This window comes from Pleurodeles waltl, chromosome 6 (assembly GCF_031143425.1).
Source record: "Pleurodeles waltl isolate 20211129_DDA chromosome 6, aPleWal1.hap1.20221129, whole genome shotgun sequence".
NCBI lineage: Eukaryota > Metazoa > Chordata > Amphibia > Caudata > Salamandridae > Pleurodeles > Pleurodeles waltl.
The window spans coordinates 541,577,860-541,604,396 of NC_090445.1; the positions used below are offsets into that span (position 1 = coordinate 541,577,860).

General features: G+C 43.5%; 1 protein-coding gene across 5 annotated transcripts in view; it reads right to left on the reverse strand.

Moving 5' to 3' along the window:
* PHTF1 (putative homeodomain transcription factor 1) overlaps nt 1-26,537 on the reverse strand; it is a 499,499-nt gene that overhangs the window by 53,433 nt on the left and 419,529 nt on the right. For all 5 annotated transcript variants that reach the window (XM_069238694.1, XM_069238696.1, XM_069238695.1 and 2 more), the window contains one exon: nt 1,420-1,515. In XM_069238694.1, the coding sequence (XP_069094795.1) occupies nt 1,420-1,515 (96 nt within the window). The remainder of the gene's footprint in view (nt 1-1,419; nt 1,516-26,537) is intronic.

Genomic DNA, 26,537 nt, shown 5'->3' on the forward strand with positions numbered 1-26,537 from the left:
CATTCTCTTTTCATGTGGTATGTCCTCTAGGGGCTGACTATATGGTTACATAACCATGTTTCTTACAAATGCTATTTTTATTGTGGTGCCCTCTAGGGGCTGTCCCGGGCATAACAGTCAAGATACTACAATATTCGCTGCACTGAGAATCTCGTCTGATAATGCTTTGCTGGGCATTCTTTTCACAAAACATTTTTGCCCACAATTCACCATGGGGTGGTAGTAGGGAAATGGGACCACAATCATTAATAAACTTTGCTCATGGATAAAACCAGCCTTTATTGTGTTTAATTTGCAGCACTTGTAACACTTATTAATTTTTTTCTTCTTACCTTCTTTCTTTGTTTCCAGTTGTCTTTCGTTCCTTATTTTCATCTTTCCCTATCCTTCCTTCTTTAATTCTTTCTTGTTTGTTTCATTCTTTCTCCTTCCTTCTTTTTTTCTTCCTTCTTTCTTGCTATTTTTTCTCGCTTGCCTTGCCTTCTTCCTTTCCCTCCTTTCTTCCTTCTGGGGTCTTTCTTTCTTGTCTTCTTTCTTTACTTCCTTCCTTATCCCCTTCTTTTATCACTGCTTTCGTCCCTTCCTTATCCTTTCGTTCCTTAATAATTCATTCCTTGCTTTTTAAGGGCAAGAGGCTGACAGAACGCTTTTTTAAGGTCGGTTAGCCAACAACCTTTTGACACATACTAAAATTATGTGTATAACATAGCTACTTATAAGGATTTTCAGCCACACATCGTCAATTTGCATGTGGTTGGATCATTCACTTTTTTCTCCACCCATTTAAGCATGCATCAAGGGACAGTGCATCAGCCCACTTCAGCCACTGGCTGATTTCACTGTGAATTACAGCATGCTTTCCTGTCACAAGGGGCACCTACACAGACAACGTAGCTCCCTTCAGTGCCAGGGAGTACTATTGTAATGTATGCTTTTTTTTTTTAGACCAAACACTATTTTGCCTATAGTCATTTGTTTTAGATTGATGAAGTTCCAGCAGTTTCATGAACAATAAAGTTTTGCAAAAAACCATGACACAACAAAACAAGAATTGCCAAAAAGCTAGCACCCAATACCAGGCCTATTGGCTTTGCCAATGCTTCTTGGTAAATTGGAAGCAACATTTTACACAATTATTCCCCAAAGGTTCCGGAGGAACTCATCCCCTTCTGCCACACACCCACCCCCTCGTTCGTCACCAAGCCAGAGATCTGATCTCCACCTCCTCGTCAACCGAAGACAATTCCCCAATTGAAAATCTCTCTCTACATTTGGACAAACGTTCCTCCCAGGGATTCCACTGATGTACACAATAGAATAAATTAACTTTTAAAGGAAAGAAAAGGGGCAATTCAGACCTCGCAACAAAATTAGTGCATACTAATGAAGCAAATGAACGACAGAGAAAGATACTCTTACTTTTAGTAACTTCGTTGATAGCTTTAAAACATTGTTTACTATCACAAGTTGCTCTTTCTTGTGAGGTTTCTTCTCCATTTTGAGATACAGGTTTATCTGCAATAAAAGAAAACAAAAGAAAACAATCATTGGTAAATTAAGCATTAGTAAATGCAATAGGTTTCGCCTATGGGATTAATAATACTTTTTTTGTTGTATCTTTTAGCTTGGTGGGCAGTTGACGTGTTGTAGAGCTTTTTTAAGTCATGTGGCACTGCACAACATGTTAAAGCTAAAAAAAAAAGCAGCTGGGGGAGCAACATAACGGAGGCGCACCGGAGGAGAGTGGGGGCAGCAACAATGGGAGAAGGAAAAAGCAGCAGAAAGGAGGTGCGGGTTGGGGGTGATGAAGCAGAAAATGAAGGTTTTGATTTATTAACGCATAAACGTAGTGTGAAATAATCATGTGTGACTTTAACCGAACTAATAAAGATTGTACGGGGACAAAATGTGCCCTCAGAGTAGTTTGCCATCATTTATACGCGTGCTTTATATAACGTAGTGTATTAGAATTGCACTAATCTGACATAATCATAAATGTGTGCTACGATTTGCTTGTTTGAAATGCGTTAGCTTAGCATTACTTTAGAGGAGGCTTTGGCCTAGTGGCCTGGTCTCACGGTTTAGATGCTCGTATTTTTCCAATGTGCTATTAAACGTGTATTTCTGCTTGAAGCTGTACTTTTCCACAGAAACTGTTCACATGCTTATCTTAAAGTTTCGTGCCAGCATGGCATATTTTCTCTTTAATTCAAGGTCGACTTGCAGGTGCGGACAATGGAGGCTCTGAAAGTGAGCTAATTGGGAGACAATGTTGCGATTTGCGTACCCATCTCCAAGGATAATGTAGGCTTAAGTAAAAGCTTGAGAACTGTCGTTTTTGATTGGACAATTTGAAGCTAACCTGTGAACCCTCCAATGGAGACCCGACTGGATTCGAACTGTTGTCTATAAAAACCAGGTGCACGAGAAGAAGGTAGCCATTACCAGCTATTGCCCGACATTGCGTCATTTCGTAGCTATTATGACCCACTTTGCTGGGACGCAATTTTGAGAGACTTTGATGCTTTCTCTAGTCGAGAGAAAGAGACTTTTAAATGATTCTTGCTCTAGAGACTTTAACTTTGATTTATCCCTTTGCATGAAATAGTAGTTTTACCTTGCCGCCGTGAGGCAATTGACCCGTCCACACTTGCCCCTTTGTCCCGCCCCATGCTGATCGAGAAACGGTACCTGTGAGACGAAGACTTCCTTGTATGCTGATCGTAATTGGTAAATATGAAAGGAAATTGTAAAATTGCATTGTGTTTCCTTTAGGTAGCCAACTGCTGATTTTTGATAAGATCCCTAGATAGGAGTTTTCTAAATTAATGTTGCTAAATTGTTTTGCATGAAGTCCCACATGCTGATGCTAATTTGAGGTTAGATGAGGATTCCATATGTTGCACGATGCAATCTGAGATCTTGTTATGCTGACTAAATGTACGCAATTAGTTCATTACAGATTGTCGTATTAGTGCTTTGCATTGCTATTATCGAATGCCTTGTGATTCAAATGCTACATAGATTACACTTGTTTCGACGATATGGGCAGCTATTAATGTTCATTTATGTTTATCATTTGGTGTTGAGACACATTTATATTGTGCTAGCTTTGTTAATATAGGGAAATAAATTCACTAACTTTGCAATAAACTGGTGTGGTTATTCCTGGCTGAAAGGTCAGGGTTCGCCGAAATGTATTCTGGGTTAATCATTAAGTGTTATGTTGATCAAGGCATTGCTTATGTACGTTATTGATTATTGATTTGATGCGATTGATCGATTAAGAGTACAGAGAGTTCCCACTTAGTCAAAAGATTCATCGGCCTAAAGAGCGTCCGAACACAGGTAAATTGTTACTACGGTTCGCTCTATCAGTAGATGGTAGCAGAGGACGGTTTCGTCTTTTGGGACCATGTACTATTAAAATACATGGTGTTGAATTAACGGTTACGCATTTTGAGGCCTCATTCGAGAAGTTGAATTAGATTTTTCTTGGATAAAATAGATTGAAAGAATGATGATGGGCTAGGTCCACCGCGACTTTCCCGGGATCTCGGAGCTTGCGGATGGAGAGAACGGAGGTGTGGAAACAGCGTTGGCGGTACTAGTGATGGTATGAGTGAAGTTAGGGTTTTGCACTTGCACAGCTTATTGCCGCAGGGTGTGTGAAAAGGTTGCGAGGATTTTTTTTTCTTTTAAAGGATAGCGGAGGTGCGACTCCGAGTGTAGAAGTAGAGAAGTCGTCGAACTTCATAGAGATAGCGGAGGTGCGGCTCCGAGTGTGAGAGTAGGGAAGTCGTCGAACTTCATGTGCGTGTGGCGCTTTGTGCATAAAAAGGTCCACGTGGTTGTTGTTGTTGAGACGGGCCCTGCGAGGTCAAGAGACTCCGGAGTATGTTGATCCATGTTGTGGTCTGGGCGGTTTAGTAGGTTGATCGGGCGTGGTCAACGAGTCGGTACGTGTGTTAGGGAGTGAAAGGAACTTCGACTTCGGGCTTTGACAAGATTCTAAGTGCACTAGAACAGATCATTGACAAGTTGAGAGTAGATCTGCGGGTCAGATTTGCTTGCGAATGTGGGGACTGAGAAAGACGGAATAGCGGCCAGAGGCTAGTGAAAAGTCCCGAGGCTAGTGAAAGGTCCCTAAGGTCCTGAAGCGATTGTGTCACCCTTCCTGTAGTAAACCGACAGATCTGTTTTAGTTTTTGGTAGCTCGCGATACATGCAAGAAGTTGTTACGGGAGGAGCTGAGTGAAGGAAGACTAGCCGCGAGGCTTTGTCAGCCGCAGTGTGTGTGAGTGTGACGTCACTAGGAGCCGCGCTGGGATAGGTTGGTTGGAGAGAAGGGTCGCGCACGGATTGGACGCAGTCCGTGGGGCTCGTTAGGAAGGGGAAAGGCAAGCGAAGAGTATTCCGGGAATTAAAGTCACCTATTGATTACAAATTTTGTGGAATTAAAGTCACCTATTGATTACAAATTTTGTGGAATAAAAGTGACCTATTGATTATAAACTTTGTGAAACAAAAGACGAGAAAATGAAATTCCTTAAAGCATTTAGGAGTGCGATGAAGGGGGAGTCTTACATTAAAGCGAGCGTAGGAGAGGAGACGCCGCCCGAAGGTACACCAGCTTATATTGTAATGGAGGAAAAAGGGGTAGCTCCGTGTCTTTGGCTAAAGCAATGGCACAAACTGACAGAGAAACATGGGAGCGTAGCGTTTCCGATACATGGGACATTCAATATAAGGATCCTAGAGAATCTGAGATTCACGATGTATGACATGAAGGTACCTCCAAGGCCAGCACAGTTTGAGGCTCTAGCGATCTGGGAATTAATGGCTAGACAGGAACAGAAGAATAAGTTTGAAACGAGGATGAGGAAGGTAGAAAAGACACTAGCGGATGCTAGGTGGGATAATGCGCAGAAGGTGTGGAGGTCAGATGTATTGCAGGGAATAAAATTGTTTCCCGCAATTACTAAGGAGGAAGAGGAGACAGGTAAGAAAGCTACCTGTAAGACAGACAGGAGGTGTTCCAAGGATAGAGAGGACGAGGAAAAGTTGAGAAGAGAAGAGGAGTTAGAGGATGAGGAGTTGATAATGCAATTGCTGAACGACCGTCCACCGCCTTATGCAGAGAATGGACAAGGTCCAAGTACCAGTTCTGCCCCTCCGGCATCGGTACAGAACAGTGAAACCCAGAGTTCAGGAGCGCCATCGGGATCTAAGGACCCGAGTTTACTGTTCACCCCACAGATACCGCAGGTTAGGAGAATATATCCAGATGTGCCCATGTTGAAACCAGCAGAAATTTATCAACCGCAGATGCCAGGGTACTACAGCAGTGACAATAGTGGAGGAATGGTTCTAGAACAACCAGTGAGGGGAGTACAGAATGGTCACAATCCAACAATGACACAAGCTGAATCAACTCAGTTTATGATGCCTCAAAAGCAGATGCAGGGAGGAAACGCACATGCTCAAATGACGGGGAGTCAGATGGGCATGCCGGCAATGATGACCCATAGTATGGGAATGAACGTGCCTCAGAACATGGGAAATGGACAGAACCCAGACGCGATATCACTAGCCATTACTGTAGGTCCACCGGTACCTCTGTATAGTCAGCCTAACTTAGGCATGAACAGTCAGGGATCAATGCTACAGAATGGGACAGAGAGGAGGTGTATAGAGAACACTCCAGGGATAACTCCTATAGCGGCTCAGCCAAATGGATCTGGATCCTTGATGGAGTTTAGTCCCATATGTGCTCAGTCTACACTGGTGAGGTCGAGCCCCCCATTGATAATACCTTTAACATCGAATACTGAAAAGTTGACGCAACCATCAATGGCAGTCGATGTGAATGCTACACTGATGGGGGTAAATGCGCAACAGCTGACACAGTGGTTCAACAGCTTGAATTCCACACAAAGTTCAGACAGTGGGAAAGGAGAAGATTACTTGAATAGGATGAGGCTGAACATGGAAGCACAAGAATTGGTGGAAGGGAATATGGGTGTGAATAGGTTAGAGTCCTACACGGAAGAGGAGCTGAGGTACCTATGTCCAAAGATCACGAAAGAAGTGAACAAGGTACATAAAAGTTTGCAGGAAGTAGCGGACAGAAACGGGATTGATATAGGCAAGACGAAACACTTGAGCAGGAGCTATAGGTTGGATTTTGGGACCACAGATTTTGAACACATGAGGTCAGCAGGTATGAAGGCACACCTTAGAGAATTGTTGCAGAGTGCCCAAGTGTGGAGGTGCTTAGACAAGTGGGAAAGCAGGTGGGTAAAGAGGAAGGATAAGAGGAGGGACAGTGCTACAGAGCACAACGAGAAAAGACCGCAGAGCAGCGAGACAGTAACCATGTTACCAATGAGGGAGACAGCAGGGGGAAAATTAATACATGTACCATGGCACAGAAGCGACATTCAGTCATTTACGGATGATTTTCCCAAATTGAGAGAGAAACCGATTGAATGGTATCAGCAGACTGACAGGTTTGTGAAGCTTGCAAAATGTCTCTGGGAAGACCTGAACACTCTCTTTGAGATCGTGGTTCCGGCAGATTTGTGGGAGGATTGCAAAAGAGCTGTAGGTTGGCCGACAAGTGAACCAGAAAGAGACAGGGAGACGGGTGCACCATCACCTATGGTGATGAGCTTGTACTATAAGGTGATTAAGCATTTGAAGACGAAGGTTGCCGCGAAAAATGTGGATTGGCAGAAGATTGATTGAACTGCCCAAGAGGCTAAAGAATCGATTCATAGTTACTATGAGAGGTTGTTGAAGGCGTTCAAGAATTACAGTGGCACGGAAACGATCGAGGCGAAAGATATGCTTCATTTTGTGTTCAGATTTGTGGAAGGGCTGAGACCAGAGATAAGTCAGATGATAAAGTCGCATTTGATTTGCTGGCAGTCTAAACCGATTGACGAGGTCTTGACTTATGCGAAATACTGTAGCGACGAAATTGAGGTGAAACAGAAAAGGTTGAAAGAGAAGGTGATGATGATGCAGCTTAAGGCAGCCCAAACAGGTTTGCAAGGTCTGCAAGGTTTGCAAGGGATGCAAGGGTTCCAACAGCAGGTACCGCAACCGCAGCCGCAGTTGCAGGGAAACATGGCGTTTCAGTCACAGCCTAGAGGCAGAGGCAGAGGAGGTTTTGTAAATAATGGTCCGGATTTGAACACTGTTGTAACGGGTGTGCAGGCAATGAAGAAGGTGATGCCGTGTCACGCGTGCGGAATTGTAGGGCATTGGAAACGCGAGTGCCCGATGATGGTGCAGGAAGGTGCAGGTGCAGGTGTTGGTCAGCAAAACAATGATGTCAATGCATTTCAGACAATGAGGGGACCGAAAATGAGAGGTCCAAACCCAAATTTTCAGACCGTAAATCAATTGCAGGGATTACAACCTATGCAGCCGCAGCAGATGCAGATGCCTCGTATGCAGATGACGCAAATGCAGCCGATGCAACAGCAGTTACCCATGGTACCTAATCAGCAAATGCAAATACCTTTGGCACCAATGAGTCAGCAGCAAGTGATGGTTCCTCCACAGGTCTCGGGTCAGGTAATGAGTACAAATGGCACCGTACAACAGTTCCCATTACACAGTGAGAGTGGAATAAACAATGTATGGGAGAGTGAGAGCTCAGAAGAAGAAGGAGATTGTGTGCTTGCAGCATCCTTAGAAGTTGATCAAAAGGGTCCGTACGTAGAGGGAAGAGTAATGGGTCATCGGGTTTCATTCTTGGTGGACACGGGAGCCACACGTTCAACTGTTAAGAGTAGTGAAGTACCAAATTTGCCACTCTCAGGGAGGACAGTTCAAGTGGTGGGAGTAGCAAACAGACATCTGACAAACCCAATAACAGATCCGGTACCAGTCAGCATCGGTAACTATCAAGGGGTACATCAGTTTGTGATATGTGATTCAAGCCCAATAGCACTGTTAGGGAGAGACCTATTGTGCAAATTGGGATGTTCGATCATGTGTTCGAACGAAGGAATAACAATTCAGACGAGCAGTGATGGGGAAGAAGAGGATAGTGTAGAGGGAGATGAGATGGAAACGGTCGATGAAGAGTATCCTCTGATTTGTCTTTTCCCGATGATAACTGAAGAAGATATTCCAGCAGAATTACGAGAAACAGTCGGAAAGGAAGTGTGGGACATGACAGGGAAAGAGGTGGGATTGATGAAAGGAGTGGAACCAGTGAAAGTGACGGTAAAGCCCAATGCGATCTTTCCCCAGACCCCACAATACCACATGCCACAAGATACCCTCATGAAAGTTGCCCAACTCATTGACGAATTTGTGAAACAGGGGGTACTGAAAGAAGTGTTAAGCAGTCCCTGTAATTCACCAATAATGGGACTAATAAAGCCGAGTGGGAAGGTCCGACTCGTGCAGGACTTGAGGAAAATAAATGACATCATAGTCAAATGCTGCCCTGTTGTACCGAATCCAGCTGTGATAATGTTTCAGATCCCTTGCGATGCTGAGTGGTTCTCAGTCATCGATTTATCACAAGCATTCTTTTCTGTGCCTCTTCACGAGGACAGCCAATTTCTCTTTTGTTTCAAATTCCTAGACAGAGTGTACAGTTGGTGTCGAATTCCTCAAGGGTTTTCTGAGTCACCGTCGATATTCAATCAGGTTCTAAAGAAAGACTTGGAAGAGTTAGAGTTGCCATTCGAGTCAACCCTAGTACAGTACATTGACGACTTACTGGTTGCATCAAAGACAGAAAGTGGCTGCACAGCCGATACCATTGCCCTGTTGAACCATTTGGGAAGAAACGGACACAAGGTGTCTCCTTCCAAATTGCAGTTCTGTCAGAAGAAAGTGAAATACTTGGGTCACCAGATAGAGAAAGGATCACGGAGAATAATGAAGGAAAGGATTACAAGTGTACTTCAAATGAGTCCGCCCAAGACGAGAAAGGAGGTGAGGAAATTCTTGGGAATGGTGGGCTACTGTCGCCAGTGGATTCCCAACTTCTCGACTCTAGCGAAGCCTTTACTGAAACTGACCCAGAAGGATGCTTTGGATCAAATTGAGCTGAAAGGAGATGAGATGGATGCTTTTGTTGAATTGAAAGAATGCATGTGTAGGGCTCCAGCTTTAGGTATGCCTGATTACACAAAGCCTTTCACATTGTTTTGTCATGAACGTGATGCATGTTCTTTGTCTGTCTTGACTCAAGCCCATGGTGGCGTAAACAGACCAGTAGCATATTTTTCAGCTACTTTGGATCCGGTCGCAGCAGCACTCCCAGGGTGTTTGCGTGCCGTAGCAGCAGTTGGTATCAGCCTCACTCAGAGTGAAGGAATAGTGATGGGACACCCAGTAACAGTCATGGTCCCTCACTCAGTTGAGATACTTTTGACCCGCTCCCGAACGCAACACATGACAGGAGCAAGACTTACAAGGTATGAAACGATAATTCTGGGCTCACCGAATGTGCAGCTGAAAAGGTGCACTACGTTGAATCCAGCTACCTTGCTTCCTGGAGAAAATGCTGAAATTGAGAATGCTGAAGACGTCGAGCATGACTGCCTTCAGGTGACTGAATTTTGCACAAAACATCGACCGGACATCAAGGATACTAAGCTTGATGAAAATGACCAAATTCTTTTTGTTGATGGTTCATGTCTAAGAGACGGGATGGGGATTTTGAAAGCAGGATACGCTGTATGCACTGTAACAGGGGTCTTGGAAGCGGGATGGCTCCAAGGAGTCTATTCTGCACAAGTAGCAGAACTTGTAGCCCTTACCAGAGCATGTCAACTGTCTGCATTGATGAAAGTCACCATTCACACTGATAGCCAATATGGGTTTGGGATTGTGCATGACTTTGGACAACTATGGTCACAGAGAGGTTTCCTGACTTCTTCAGGATCCCCAGTGAAGAACGGGGAGAGGATAAGAGAATTGTTACATGCCATTCAAGTGCCAGCAGAAGTTGCAGTGGTAAAGTGCAGTGCTCACACGAAAGGACAGGACTATGTTTCGCTGGGAAATGCATATGCGGATCAAGTTGCAAGATTTTGTGCCTTGAACTGTATATTACTCAGAGATGAATGGAATTCAATAAGTGAGCCAGAACTAGAACCAGCTGAAGCATTTGCCTTGAAGGTCGTAGATACGATAGATGAACTAAAAGCATTACAAAATAATGTTAGGGAGGATGAAAGAGATTCCTGGATCAAGTCACAATGTATAAAGAGACAAGACGAGTTATGGGTTTCACATGAGGGAAAATTTGTTTTGCCAAATAGTCTCTTATCACAGCTTGCGCGGTTCTATCATGGGCAAGCTCACCTAGGGAGAGATGCCATGATAAGATTGTTCAAAACTGATTGGTTTAACCCCAGATTTCGTCAAGCTGCAGAAGCAGTTTGCCATCGATGTGTCACTTGCCAGCAGATGAACCCAGGAAAGGGAACGGTTGTGAACGCGAGTCACATTGGTAGGGCAAGCGGGCCTTTTAGTCGTATGCAGATGGACTTCATTGAGATGCCTGTGCATGGAGGTCTGAAATATGTGTTGGTGATTGTGTGCATTTTTAGTCACTGGATTGAGGCATACCCCACACGTAGAAATGACAGCCTTACAGTTGCCAAGCTATTATTGAGAGAGTTGATACCACGTTTCGGATTCCCGATCTCTTTAGAATCAGATAGGGGAAGTCACTTCAACAACGAGGTGATAAAGTTACTTTGCGAAGCGCTGAACATTGAGCAGAAACTGCATTGTAGCTATCGCCCTGAAGCATCAGGACTGGTGGAGCAGATGAATGGTACACTGAAATCAAGAATGGCGAAAATATGTGCATCAACAAATTTGAAATGGTCTGACGCATTGCCCTTGGTGCTAATGTCAATGAGAAACACTCCTGATAGAAAAACTGGATTGTCTCCGCACGAAATTCTCATGGGCAGGGCTATGAGACTTCCTGCAGTTCCCGCAAACGCGCTTTTGAATATTACAGATGATATGGTGTTAGACTACTGCAAAGGACTGGCTGACGTGGTTCGCTCTTTCTCTCACCAGGTGGAAGCAACCACCTTGCCACCGATCCAAGGTCCAGGACACGCACTGAAAGCAGGTGACTGGGTTGTGGTGAAGAAGCACGTGAGGAAGTCGTGCCTGGAACCCCGTTGGAAAGGCCCTTTCCAAGTGATCCTGACGACAACTACCACTGTGAAGTGTGCGGGGGTTCCCAACTGGATTCACGCCAGTCACACAAAGAAGGTGTTGTGTCCCACAGATGAGGAAGTTGAAGCGCTGAAATTACCAGTGCCTGATAAAACAGTGCCGAGTGCTGAGACAGAACAAAAGCGAACTGAGAGCGAACAGGCAGAAGCAGGAGAGAAAGAGATATTATTGGAGGGCGAAGAGTCCGACTCACTTGGGGAAGACCAAGGAGAAAGTTCAGACAGCGACGAAGAAGCTGAAGGTGACAAAGAACCTGAAGCAGCTGAAAGTGATACAGAGCCTGACGAAAGTAACGGTGACGAAGGGCTCGAAAAAGGTGAAAAAGCAGGAGAGCCTGATCAGAGGAGGGCTTTCCCAGAAACAGACGATACAGAAAAAGGAAAAGAGAACGTGATCGATTCCCCAGAGGGAGGGGACAAGGCAGAGCAGAACGAAAAAGTTCAAACCTCTACAGAAAAGGTCGCAGGTCCATCAAATGGACATGGTGCAAAGAGGAGACTAAGTATATCACCAGTAAAACAAAAGTCTGGAGAAGGTTTGAACGACGGAGAAAGGCCAAAAGTAAAAGAGAAAAGAAAAGAAGTGTCTGTCGTGATACCAACCTCGAGTGAAGAAAAAGACTTGACAAAAGAGGAAAGTACCAGCGAGGCAGAATCGAAAAGAGAAGCAAAATTGAAAAGGAAAAGGATACCGAACAGAAGGTATTCTGGTCCTGAATGGGCATATGCGGTCAATGACGATTGGACTGACGAGTTTGTATCTCTAAGCATCGAGAACGAAGAAGAGGAAGAGATACCAATAGAAAAGAAAAGTTTTATGGACAGTGTTGATTGAAAGGGTGATAAATGACATTGCTTGCTACAATCTAACGTGAAATAAACAACCAGCTGAGACATTGCTAAACCGGATGAGACATTTGCTAAACCGATAAAGACTGAGTTAATGCCGAATTGAGACAAATGCTGCTAACCGATAAGTGACTGGCCTCTTGAAGAAGACGGTGTGAACATTGCGCTCGCTCAGCTTTGTAACTAAATTGCTAAATAAGTTTCATTTATAAGTGCTTCTAACTCTCTGATTCTATACAGATCATGACGCAAAACAATAGAAAGAAATATTGTAAATATGTGTGTATAGGCTTGGTAGTTACATGTGTACTAATAATAATGGCGATTGTTCTTGGAATACATGGAAAGGGTGAAAATGAGACTATTGCTGCTTCTACTTTTGCTCCTGTTACTGTCACTGAACTAACCGCATTGAAAAGGCTAGCACTGGATGAGAGACTCTTGCATGAAAGGAAAGAGCTTTCGTATAATGTTTTCTATCGCTTACCAACAGAATATGTTGAGACAATGGATGCGAAAGATTGTTATGTGTGTACCCAGATACCGACATCAGTAAAGGAAGGGGTGACATATCACCACATGCCTCTTACATACGGGATTACATGTAGTATAGTAATGTCTAGGTTTTATGGTCAAACTAACATACAGTATTTGTATTCAAATTATGATGTTACCTTTGCTTATGTTCCTATAATAGCGCAGCTAAGCCAGACTGCAAAAGATTGGGATGCTAAAATTATGAGGGAATTTTTCGAGCCAATGCAACCTTTTGAAACGGCTCACGCTCATAGGGAAAATCTTACCTGCTCACTCTCTGCTGTAGAAATAAGCTTTTTAGATCGCACAGATGATAGAAGGGCTCAAATGAAGGCGAAATTAGAAAAGGAGTTACATAAGAGGACTTCAGTAGATAATTATGATTTTGCTGCAATAAAAACACAAGGGAAAATTGCTTTAGATGCTTGGCATGTAGGGAAATTTTGTATATATCGAGGTGAATGTTATTATGACAACATTTTTGTAGGAGCAAGTGAGTGTAAACATACGTTTATCTTTAAGGCCAAATGGACATTCATGATGGACGGACTTGACCCTGTCATTCCAGGTGTATATTACATTTGTGGGTATAATGCCTATTATCGTCTTCCAAAGGGATGGTGGGGAAGATGTTATTTGGGTATAGTGTTCCCAAAGGTTTATCAACTGGATGACCTATCGATGATTCAAAAGACATCTGGATCCCATCGTATCCAGAAAAGAGAGACCGCAGCTGCTGTGGTAGGTGATATATTTGGAGACATGATTCCTTCATTGGGAGTTGTGCTGAATTCCATCAAAATAAGAAAGTTGTCTACTATAGTGGATAACATGTTGACAAAGTTTTCAGGTGCTATAATCCTGATAGATGCTGAACTTGCAGCGGAAAGAGCTATGACTCTTCAAAATAGGCTTGCTTTAGACATTCTTTTAGCAAAGGATGGTGGTGTTTGCAAAATGCTTGGTGCAAGACACTGTTGTACCTATATACCCGATAATAGTGTGAAAATTAAAACTATGCTTGCTAATCTAACAAAAGAAAGTGCAGATCTGAAGGAACTGAAAGAACCAGGAGTGTGGGAGAAGGTTGGAAAGGGACTTGCTTCAGTGGGACATTGGATTGGGGGAATTTGGAATGGAATATTGTTAAAAATAATAGAGGGAATTTTAATAGTGATAATTTGTGTATTTGGAATCTGGGGAATAAAAAGGGGAATAATAATGGTTATGGAAAGAATTAAAAGAAGAAAGGAAGAGAAAATAATGAAAAGAATGGCAGAAGAATACAAAGCACAAACTAGGGGAACTAAAAGGAAAAGGGAACTGACAGAATTTTAATGGAATAGAATTTGTGGGTTAAATTTGTGTGATGACAAGTAGTCATCAGAGGAGGGATTGATGAAGCAGAAAATGAAGGTTTTGATTTATTAACGCATAAACGTAGTGTGAAATAATCATGTGTGACTTTAACCGAACTAATAAAGATTGTACGGGGACAAAATGTGCCCTCAGAGTAGTTTGCCATCATTTATACGCGTGCTTTATATAACGTAGTGTATTAGAATTGCACTAATCTGACATAATCATAAATGTGTGCTACGATTTGCTTGTTTGAAATGCGTTAGCTTAGCATTACTTTAGAGGAGGCTTTGGCCTAGTGGCCTGGTCTCACGGTTTAGATGCTCGTATTTTTCCAATGTGCTATTAAACGTGTATTTCTGCTTGAAGCTGTACTTTTCCACAGAAACTGTTCACATGCTTATCTTAAAGTTTCGTGCCAGCATGGCATATTTTCTCTTTAATTCAAGGTCGACTTGCAGGTGCGGACAATGGAGGCTCTGAAAGTGAGCTAATTGGGAGACAATGTTGCGATTTGCGTACCCATCTCCAAGGATAATGTAGGCTTAAGTAAAAGCTTGAGAACTGTCGTTTTTGATTGGACAATTTGAAGCTAACCTATGAACCCTCCAATGGAGACCCTACTGGATTCGAACTGTTGTCTATAAAAACCAGGTGCACGAGAAGAAGGTAGCCATTACCAGCTACTGCCCGACATTGCGTCATTTCGTAGCTATTATGGCCCACTTTGCTGCGACGCCATTTTGAGAGACTTTGATGCTTTCTCTAGTCGAGAGAAAGAGACTTTTAAATGATTCTTGCCCTAGAGACTTTAACTTTGATTTGTCCCTTTGCATGAAATAGTAGTTTTACCTTGCCGCCGTGAGGCAATTGACCCGTCCACCCTTGCCCCTTTGTCCCGCCCCATGCTGATCGAGAAACGGTACCTGTGAGACGAAGACTTCCTTGTATGCTGATCGTAATTGGTAAATATGAAAGGAAATTGTAAAATTGCATTGTGTTTCCTTTAGGTAGCCAACTGCTGATTTTTGATAAGATCCCTAGATAGGAGTTTTCTAAATTAATGTTGCTAAATTGTTTTGCATGAAGTCCCACATGCTGATGCTAATTTGAGGTTAGATGAGGATTCCATATGTTGCACGATGCAATCTGAGATCTTGTTATGCTGACTAAATGTACGCAATTAGTTCATTACAGATTGTCGTATTAGTGCTTTGCATTGCTATTATCGAATGCCTTGTGATTCAAATGCTACATAGATTACACTTGTTTCGACGATATGGGCAGCTATTAATGTTCATTTATGTTTATCATTTGGTGTTGAGACACATTTATATTGTGCTAGCTTTGTTAATATAGGGAAATAAATTCACTAACTTTGCAATAAACTGGTGTGGTTATTCCTGGCTGAAAGGTCAGGGTTCGCCGAAATGTATTCTGGGTTAATCATTAAGTGTTATGTTGATCAAGGCATTGCTTATGTACGTTATTGATTATTGATTTGATGCGATTGATCGATTAAGAGTACAGAGAGTTCCCACTTAGTCAAAAGATTCATCGGCCTAAAGAGCGTCCGAACACAGGTAAATTGTTACTACGGTTCGCTCTATCAGGGGGAAGGCAGCACCCGATGGGGCAGCAACACAGAGAAGGGAAGTGAAAGAAAAAAAAGAACAACAATCACAGCGCGAAACAAAGGATGAGCACTAATTAAGCTAATTCAATCTCTGTTTTGTCTATGCTGTGCAGAAAGGAACGTAAGTGATGCTTGGCCTGTGCCGGCCGAACAAGAGGCAGCAAAGACTAGTGACACTAAAGCCAACAAATAGTAAGCAGTGGGTGAGCTCCAGGAGACAGATGGAGGGGGAGGAGAGACCAAAAAAGAGGGAAAGGTGAGCATAAAGAGAGAGGAGAGTTCAGGAAAGAGTAAAATGAAATTAAAGAGAGAGGGAAAATAGGTCATGAGAGAGAGAACAGAGTAAAAGGAAGGTAGAGTAGGGTACAGAAAGAGAAGTGTGAGAAATGGAATGAGGAACTAGAGATGATATGTGAGATGGGGCATAGGAGAGAAAAATAAGGGCAAGACATGAGATGAGGTGAGGGAGTGTGGCGGCAGATTGAGGGGAGAGATGAGCGAAGAAGGGGATGGGGGATTGCAGTGTTAGGAGGGCATGCATATTGTATAAAAACATTGTGAAGGACCCTGATAATTAAACAGTGCTGATGACTGCATGGCAGGCATTCTTCCTGTTGTTTACGTTTTGGACGTAGGACACTTGTCTCCTGCACTTGAATGTACTTGGGGTCAGAAACTGCCTCCTGCTGTGTTTGTTCATGCCAGCCAACGCCTGTATGGAATGTGCGTAACGACATAAAAAACAACTATGTGTCTTCACAATCTGTGAGCATACTGAAAAGGTAACATCCTCAGTGTCGCATATAGTACCTCCCTACCCCCCCCCCATGGGGAAATCGATTGTGTGTTAGGTTGCTTTCAGTAACTGAATGTAGCCATAGAGATGACAGAGCCATGAAGTTGGCAAACGTTCGTTATATAGTGATGGTAAAACCGTGAAGTTATCCAACATAAGGTGCCTGTTGGGCTGTCAAAGAATGGAAAGAATTATATGCACATGCAGTGTTAGTGAAACGGATTTAGCTGTGGAGCAGTCCTAAGTGCAAGAGTATCCGTGAGCCTCTCGGTTTTTAAGTGAACATTCACGTAACAGATAAAGCACTCAAATGGAGCCACGCGCTCGCCTACATTGAACCCCGAGCCTTCGCAGAGCCCTTCAGCCAGGGCAATTGCTGGGAGACAGATACCAACTATATAAGGCCGATATGCATACCTGGCCAAGGCTGGAACTAAGAGACTGAACCTCGGCCTTGTCTTCCAGCTGGAATGCTCAAGAGGGGAGAAGTAAATGGCAAGGTGGGAAAGAGTCTGGAGACCGACCCTCCAAGCCCGGAGTCCGGAGACCGACCCTCCAAGCCCGGAGTCTGGAGACCGACCCTCCAAGCCCGCATCTGTTGCAATGCCTCACCATTATAGAAACACCTGATACAGGAGTAGAGAGGCTCAGTAAAAGCTTCAGCACCATCAGTAGCCTGGTTGTTGAATATGGGAAAATAACACAAGTCTTTTTTGAACTTCCTGTCTTTCGTTAACTGAGGGTATAAGTTGGGAGCCTGAATGAGAAACATACATTCAGCTACTTCATTCTGGGTGGTGGGACTAACCTAATGTTATTCCACAGATGCTTCAGTACTAGAACTATGGCTTTGGCGGACGGGCTGAGTTGTTTTAAACTACAGGCTTGATTGCTGTGTAGGAATTCAGCCTTAGACCAATGTTTTCTCAATGATTCATCATTGATTTCCCTTAAATCCCAGTATGAGCGAAATATTCTAGGTAAATAACCACATTCAATTTAGAAACCTCTCAATGTTAATGGCGTCCTGGCCAAAATTAAACATACGTAAGTAATCCAAATGGCAAACAATGCAACCCAGAGGTTCTGATGCTCTAGAACATGCACCTCATGAGTACTAAGAGCACGTTCCTTGCAAGGAACGGAGACTACTTAGTATATCAGTCTGACTTTACCCGGGGCGCGAGGGGCGCAGCCACACTGTTGAAGCAAATGGAAATAATGAAATGCACGTGCGGCATTGGTGAAACGGAATCAGCTGTGGAGTGCACGAGTACAAGTGAACCTCACGTGTCTGACAAGCCCTGTTGCGTTAAAGTGATTAGAGTGGCAACGTCATGCATTCCAGTGTACGTAAATTTAAAAGGCTTCTCTTCACCACATAAGAGCCGTCCAATATTACCGGACTGCTCTGTGTGAGAGGAAAGAGGAAGAGTGGGGGTGTGCAAGCTCTGCAAAGTGTCATGGAGGCGTGTGTCTCTGCTATGGGGGCTGCTAATTGTAGTTGAAATCAAACCACATATACTACTAGTCCTACTGGAGGCCTCAGGACCCACCTGCCCGCATCAGAAACCATTTGTTAGGGGGGCGTCACACCCCAAACACCCCGCCCTCCTGGAGCTATGGCCCTGGTCACAGGCATGCCCCTTGACAAAGGCAGCTTACAGGTCAGGTTCACTCGGCAACTGAGAAATGGTCGGGTAACTTTCATGTAAGGGGCATGCCATCCTGACGACTCACCCTGGATGTCCAAGCCCCCACTGGGGTCCTCCCATAGTCCACACACGAGGACAGGGGCCAGCATGAATGCGAGGGTGCTCTTCAACGGTGTGCTGCTGCAGGTGTGGGGGAAAGACTTAAAGAGGGCTGGGAGGGATGCAAAACTACGGACATCCATATGGGGTGGTGAAGAGAAGCTCACCTGAAGGTACATTGCAGGTTCTCTCTCTCTGACACACTTCATGGGAATCAAGGTTTGTAATGGCTGGCTGTGAACACAGGTGATGTTGGCTGTATTGCTCTAACATTCATGTCCTCTTGTGCTAACACTAAGGCATCTTTCGTTCACCCGCATAATATTTGTTCTTATCTTCCATTTTTGTCTCATCCTTCTTGGCACAGGTGCGCTTCTAGGTAGGTGATACCCCGGTCATCTCCCTCCTTATAAGTTCGACTTCTTTCCTGGGCTCTGCAGAGATTGATTGTTTTTAGCTAATTGGCTAAATTCAACGTCCACATACTAGGTGTGCAATGTAACTGCCATAATATCAATAGCTTGCAAAAACTGACATTTTTTATAGCAATGTCTTATGATCTAGAACAAAGAGGGGAATGTGGTTTTGTTTTCTAAACTAATAGCAGCATGGTTTGTATCATGTGCTGACAAAATTAGGCTCTTAAGTGCTGCTTATTTCTGACCAACTTCAAAGAACTAATCATTGGTACGTGTGAGTCGGAGGTGACCTGTAAAAATAACTGGCAACACTTTCTGTAGACATTACTATGACCTACTACAAGTAGTGAAACTGTGCTTGGGATTTGAATATGCTGAAAAGAAGTGTCTGCCACAATCGTGCCTGAGACAGGCAGTGCCTGACCCTTGGTTAGATTCATAAAAGGAAACTGCCTGACCCTTAGGTAGATTCATACATGGAAACTGCCTGACCCTTAGGTAGATTCATACATGGACATGGCCCCATCATGTGACAGTGCTAGTCTCCACAGAGTTACAGACTGTTGTTATCAATCGTCATTAATAATTCATAAAAGGTTTACTCATACAGCAGGATGGCTGCTATTACTATGAACTGACGAGCTTGGGCTACGCCTGTGCTACTCACAGTAATGTCACTAGAGGTGTTTGCCTTTTAGAAGTAATCTGCTCCACATCAATGGAGAAAGACAGCTGCCAAAATGTCTGACATTAATGTGCTAATGCCCGCAAAGATTAGGTGGGAATGCTGGTTTGCATGAGGTTACACATTCAAATGAGGCCTATTACCTTTGTCAATGCTTGTTTGGCCAGGGACTCTAATGCTTAGATAATTGATAGGTTAGTTTATGAAGGAGCAGAGATAAGCAAGCTCGCATGATTTATTGTGCTGCACTCTACTATTTGTTTTTCACATGCCTTTTAATCACTTACAGGGACTTCCCTTCCTACTCCATCCCCACCATTCACCCTCCCCATTCCTTCTGCTGCAACCCCACAGACATCTCTTTCCCTTGTCCTCTATTAATATTTCTTTCCCATACATTTACTATCCCTTTTTCTCACCTTAAATGAAGCTCCCCTATATCCTTGCTCATGCTCACTTGTGCACACCATCCTTACTTTTTAGCTAGGTTTGAACTGTTTAACTCTCACACATACTTGATAACTGAAAGAAAATAGGGAATCTTCTGTTCTGGCAGGACTGCCTTCTGAAACCTTTGTGGCTGACAGAGTCGGGGACTTATTTGCAATATTTTTGTGTCCTAATATTTAACTGTCCTATCTGTTGATGCAGAGATAGTACTGTTAATATATACATTCATGAAAGGTTATTTAAGCAGTTTGTGAAATGAAAGAAGGACGAGGGTGAGAGCGTTTTCTGTTAACAGCCAAGGGCTATGGCTCCATCCCCACTGTGAGTGGTGTTCTATTCAAAATTACCTTTAGCACTCCTCAGGGAAGCGCATGCTATGGAAAAGCAGTCATTACTTCTGCACTATCAAGCCTTAAGAGCAGTTCCCTGTGGTTTGATGCTTGCTATGGTCATGCTTCTTCTGCCTTGAGCACACCGATGAGTCGAACCTGGCTGTGATGGAACAGCATGGCTACACATGTGTTCTGCTTAGCTTCAAACTAAGAGGGAAAGAAGCCAAAGAATGCAGCACTCTTAATCTGAGTAATTAATGTATTAAGGCACTTAACAGATCTAAAAACAAAAGCACACAAAAATATGAACAAGAGCATGTTACTTGAATGCAGTAGAACACGTGTAGATACCAAAATAATCAAAGCAGTTAAACAATGTCAGGCATAAAAAGTGCAATGCATCAACAATTAATATGTATGCAGTGACTATATATATATATATACATGTGTGTGCACAGCAAAACTAGATAATTAAGATAAAAAATGCATCACCATGGGGGTTGATTTCTTCATCCTTGCCAACATCAAGCCAAGGAGCCCTAAACGGTTGAGGCAGTAGGAGATCCTTCCAAAATGGGATATTTTAACCTGAACTGTACATCCACGTTCAGGAGAACTCCTAACTCAGTGGCAAGCCTCCCCACCTTATATACCTTAAACAAACCCAAAAGGATGGTTCTGGCAACCTCCCACCCCCTTTGTGTAAGTTCTGAAATTCAAGTGCTGCCTGTGCTCGGTCTGTGTCGAAAAGACACAAAGGAACACGCCCTGCCCTGGTGCGCATTCCAGAGACAGAGAAGTTGTATGTTTTCTTGATGGAAACTTTCCCAGGCTAGAGTCTTCTCTTATCATGTACCTTCCACATCCCCAAAGTTTTCCAACACAGTGCAACGTTGTGCTAGGAAGAAGTGCATAAACATGTTCTGTGTAGAAAACAAGCTGTGCGTGGAAAAATACCTGCGTCTCCGATGTGACTGCATTTGAAGCTAAGCTAAGCACAAAATGGAGTCAGTGGTCAAATACAGATAGCATTACAACATATTACTGCAGAGTTTAGACAAATGGCTTGATAATAGCATCTAACATATTTTTAAGCATTCCCAATTCTGACAGGTGATAGGTTTGAGGCTGAGGGATACTGAGCGCTTTACCCAGAACCCCAACAAGCTGGAATTATGTTTATGTTACGCAACCCTATTAGTCTCACATCCAACAAAGGTTTTTCTGGTACTGGACTAAAACTATGTGGTATCAACAATTGAAGATTTGTTATGATTCCATAAAAATTGAACTAACACTATACAAATGCAAATAATATACCATGGATAGTTATTCAAACAACCCAAAGTTGAGATAAAACATGACATAACTAATGGCATGAACAGTGACATCATTGAACAAATGACATGAAAAAAATCCTTAATTAACCATCTAGTCTCTGCACTAATTAGTCTGAGTGACAAATGCTTGACTACTTAGGATATCAGCAGTACAAGTGTACTCCTCACACACCTGTTGGACTGAGAGTGAACTCATCCGGTGGGTGAAGGCGGCAGTTGATGTGGTAACTTCCAGAGTGGGGTGGGTTGAGTAAAACGCTTCATTCCTTTATTGTGTTTAGCACCTTTTGTTTCCTAACAGGAGCAAACACTACTCACACCGATCAACTAGTGTTTAATTGCAGAAAGTGACTATCTAAAAATTGGCTGTTTTTACAATACCATCAGACTTATGTTTAACATTTGTTGTATTACCATATATTCACTGAAAGCAATTCAGCAATTCAACTTGCCTTTTTAAGCAGACGAAAGAGCTATTGTAGTTGAATGCTGCCTTGTTAGTGGGACAACTTCTATCAGACAATATCCTCTTTAGATACAATATTTTATTATAAAACGTGTACATTCAGACATGTATTATATTACAATATATTATAATTACATTATAATATATTAACAGACCTAGCAAAGTTAAGACTTGTATAATCACTTTATAATAACCATTGCGACAGTGAAAACATTAAGAAATTAAGCCACTCAATTAAGAAGGCAACCCACTGTGGGAAGGATAAAAGAAGGATGAAAGGAATCATTGTTTCACTAGAAGCTTTACCTCCAATTCCAACATTTGTTTCTGAAATTAAATGGCCCAAAAGTATAGTCATCTTCCTGAGTGATTACCAATTCAGGTAAAGCAAAGCTAAGTGTTGGAAAATGGGTTATTGGTAAGGGCAGGTAATAGTCAATAGGCCACTAACCTCCACTTGGGTCCAGTTAGGTCTCAATAAATTAAACCTAGCTCAACCCTTGGTAGCTTGGCAACGAGCGAGAAGGCTTAACTTAGGAGACAAAGCATAAAGCATGCAAATATCCAAAAACAGTAATTATATAAAACACAGGAAATAGTTTAAAAAAACAAAACCAATTCATAAACATAGAACATATTTTTAGCTTTAAAATGACACCAAAACGAATAAAATCGGATAAAGGGAACCGGAGATACGAATTTTTTAATAATTAATGCTTTTTAGCGCTTAGAAACGAATAGCGCCAATCTGGTCGCACCTCAACTGCGGCAAAGTCAAAGTTTGAGGCCGACCGCGATGGAGCCCGCTCGGCTACAGCTCGCAGGAGGCTTCGGTCAAAAGTTTACCTTCGGACTTAGTCGTGTTCGTGAAGATTTTCTTCAGCGGGACCAAGTCGCCAGTCCAATCCGACCTTCTGGAACTCTTCCTCGGATACTCGTCGCTGGAGCCCTCGGGGAAGATTTTAATCTTTGGGCTTAGTCGTTTTTTTTAGATGAAAATCCTTCGACTGGGGCAAGCCTGAATCTTGATGCGACATCCCTGGAGCCCTCTTCAAATACACTGCCTTGGAGGTCCCGGTCAACTTTCTACATTCGGGCTTAGTCACTTTTTCGCAGATTTTTTTCACTGGGACGAACCTGCAAGTCAGGCCAGGTCGTGGTTGAGGCAAGCCGGCTAGAGGTGCAGCGGCAGGTCGATCCCTTTATGGAGCTTTTTTCCCAAAAGTTCTCCAAACTTCTGGATCTTGTTCCAGGTGATCCTTTGAGGTTCTTTTGAGGTCCACAGCTCACCCTAAGGTTCCAGAAGCTCTGAGATACTCCTTGAGGGTGTGGACTACAGCGCCCCCGAACGCACCTGGTGCAAACTCCTTTTTGGCCACTGGACAGTGGTCAGCTGGTCAGTTTCTTCAGGAGTTGGTGCAGGGGACTCTGGTTAGCAAGTTTTTACTGTAGCAAACAGGGAGTCCCTTTTTGAACCAGTTGAAGCCAGGCAAAGTCCTTCTTGTGATGAAGCCCAAATGTGCAGCTGGGGCAGTCCTCAGGACTGCAGTGTCCAGGTGCAGGTCCGGGGTCCAGCAGAGCAGTCCTTCTTCTTCTGTAGTTCTTCCTGGTAGGGATCTGAGGTGTGGGTGCAGGTCTGCCAGTTTTATCCTTGCTCCTGGGGGAAAACAGGGGGGTCCTGGTTCTCCAATCAGGTGCAGGATCCTTCCCCCTGTGATGACCACTTCCTGGGAAGTGTGGCAAAAAACAATCCCAGGGAGCAACATTCCTCAAAAATCCATCATGGCTGAAAATTATTTTTGAGGTTACATCTGGCTGAGCCCAACCACTGGTATGGCTACAAGTCATAAACACACCCCTTTCCTGTCCTCTCCTAATCTAATCACGGACGCACCTAATTATCTGGGTGTGCAGGATGTGAGGGAGGTGCTGGGTTGCTCCAAATATCCTTCCCTGACTTTGAAGACCAGTTTGGCAGCCACCCCCCCTCCTGGTTCCCCAGCTGCTGAGGGAAGATCTTCTCCCCCAGGCACATCTCTTTGTGTTGAGACAGGCCACTTCACACCTCATCAAGGCAGCCTGGCCAGGCTGCCAGAGGCTGGCCAATCAGAGCAAAGCATCAAAACACTGCAGGGCTGAAGTTGGCAACTTTTTAGGTAACGTTTAAAACTCTTTACCTGAACAAGTTATATTAAATCCAGCAATTGTAAGTTGTGGGATTTATTATAACAATTAGTTTGATACCAAACTTGTGGTACCTGTCACTTAAGGGGACTTTATAAATTAAAATAAAGTCTCCCTATCCTAGCCTATGGAGACCATTCACTACAATGAGGGAAACACAAATGTGGCTGTTTTACCTCACCAGGGCTTATAAAACTACTTTTATTAGGTCCCTGCTTATAGTTACATGGCACTCAACCCTAGGGGCACATAGAGCACACCTTAGGGGTGACTTATATGTCAAAATAAGGTAGTTTAAGCCTTTGGAAGTACTTTTAATTCCAAAGTCAAATTTGCATGTAACTTTCATTTAAAACCAGCCAGCAAGGCAGGCCTGCCTTTTAAATGACACTGGGCACCTCAGCGTGCACTACCTATGCTGGGGTCCCTGAACCTACATGCCCTACCATATACTAGGGACTTATAGGCAGGTTAATGTTGCCAATTATAATTAGCCTAATTTGCATATTCACTTTACACAGAGCACTGGTCCTGGGACTGGTAAGCAGTACCCAGGATGCAGCCAAGAGTCAGTAACCACGAGTATCTGTCCAAAACGTTTGGTGGTGACCAGGGCAAAAAGGAGGACTTTCCTAAACTAAGTATTCATTAAGAACCAACCGGTAATGACAAATAAAGAGATAGATAGTAAGGGTGAAGTATCCTTATCACCTTTAAAAACCAATCAATGATTATCTGTGAATAAAACACCTGAAGATAAGTCTTCAGCTATGACTCCCCTAGAGTAACCCAACCAGATATTGATATGATTCTTAACCCTCCCAATAAGCAAATCAGATGCAAAAGACCTCTTCAATAATACACCAAGTGAAGGACACCTGCGTATGGATGATCTGTAAATATGTCTGACTTTTCCCTGAGTGTTTCCTTACATCCAGAACAAGATTATGTACAATTATCCGAGGTCTTACTAGTTCTACAGAGAATCTCAAAGTCAATTTTGTCACTTTTCAAAATTCTAATCAAAACCTTGACATTTTACCATTAATATCAAAATCACTTACTAATCAAAGTGTACATCTGACGCTACTCGGCGATCAAATTAAGAGTGGAAACACAGTGCTAGTAGCTCAAAGGGAGTTTAAAAACACAAAGGAAAGCAAAATCCACAAAATGACCACGTGACCCAAACAGGAAAAATAGACAAAGTGGAAATTACAAAGCAGAAATGTGTTGAAAAAAAGTAAGTCCCATGCACTGGCAGAAATGATTTTTTAAAGAACATAATCCCCAACAGCAATTACCAAATACAGTCCCTCATTTTTCTTTACCCTGTTTCCCGACATTTAATAAACAAAGTGGAAAGGAAGTTCAAGATCCTCAATAAAGCTTTCAAGAAGAACCTTCTATAAAAGCAGTTAAATTTCTAAAACAATGGAAATGGCAAAATAAATAAATGAAGAATCACTGAGAAACGCCCAAAGCATATAAGATTTGATTAAAATATAATAGCTTCTGTCCCTGCCCCAATATTCAATGAGAATAATGATAATAGCATAGACCTAATCTCTACATTTACAGGATATACAAATGACGTATCATCAATCAATGACTGTCATTGTTGACTCAAATGAGGGGTTAAATCTTCTAGAAACAGAAATTAAGATGTTCTTCCCTTCTGACACAGAAAAATTGATGTTTGTACAAAACAAATAATGCTAACAAACAAATGTCAAGTCCTCCACATGTACTATATAATCTTAATTCCAGCTCACTGATTATTCCATTTCCATCTCTTTTTCCCAGCGAACATAGGGGGTCATTCCAACCTTGGCAGGCGGCGGCCGCCATGCGGCCAAAATTCCGCAGCCCCCATTCTGACATTCCCGCTGGGCCGGCGGGCGCTAACCAAGTTAGCGCCCGCCGGCCCAGCGGGAATGAGGGCCGCAACACAGGAGCCAGCTCCGAATGGAGCCGGCGGTGTTGCGGCCGTGCGACGGGTGCAGTTGCACCCATCGCGCTTTTCACTCTCTGCTAGGCAGACAGTGAAAAGCTGGCCGGGGCCCTGTTAGGGGGCCCCTGCACTGCCCATGCCAGTGGCATGGGCAGTGCAGGGGCCCCCAGGGGCCCCAGGACACACCTTACCCCCAGCCTCTTCCTGGCGGTGAAAACCGCCAGAAACAGGCTGGCGGTACGGGGGTCAGAATCCCCAGGGCAGCGCTGCATGCAGCGCTGCCCTGGCGGATTCTCCCAGCCGGGGCAAAAATGGCGGAAAACCGCCGGCCCCGGCGGGGCGACCGCGGCTTTACCGCTGCGGTCAGAATGGCATTTGAAGCACCGCCAGCCTGTTGGCGGTGCTTCCGTCATTCGTGACCCTGGCGGTCAGAATGACCCCCATAGTCCATTAAACAGGCAAAAGATCCTGTATTTGTTACATATGCATCCACAGCCTAAATTCTTATCCTTGGTCCATAGAATGCTAATTTATTT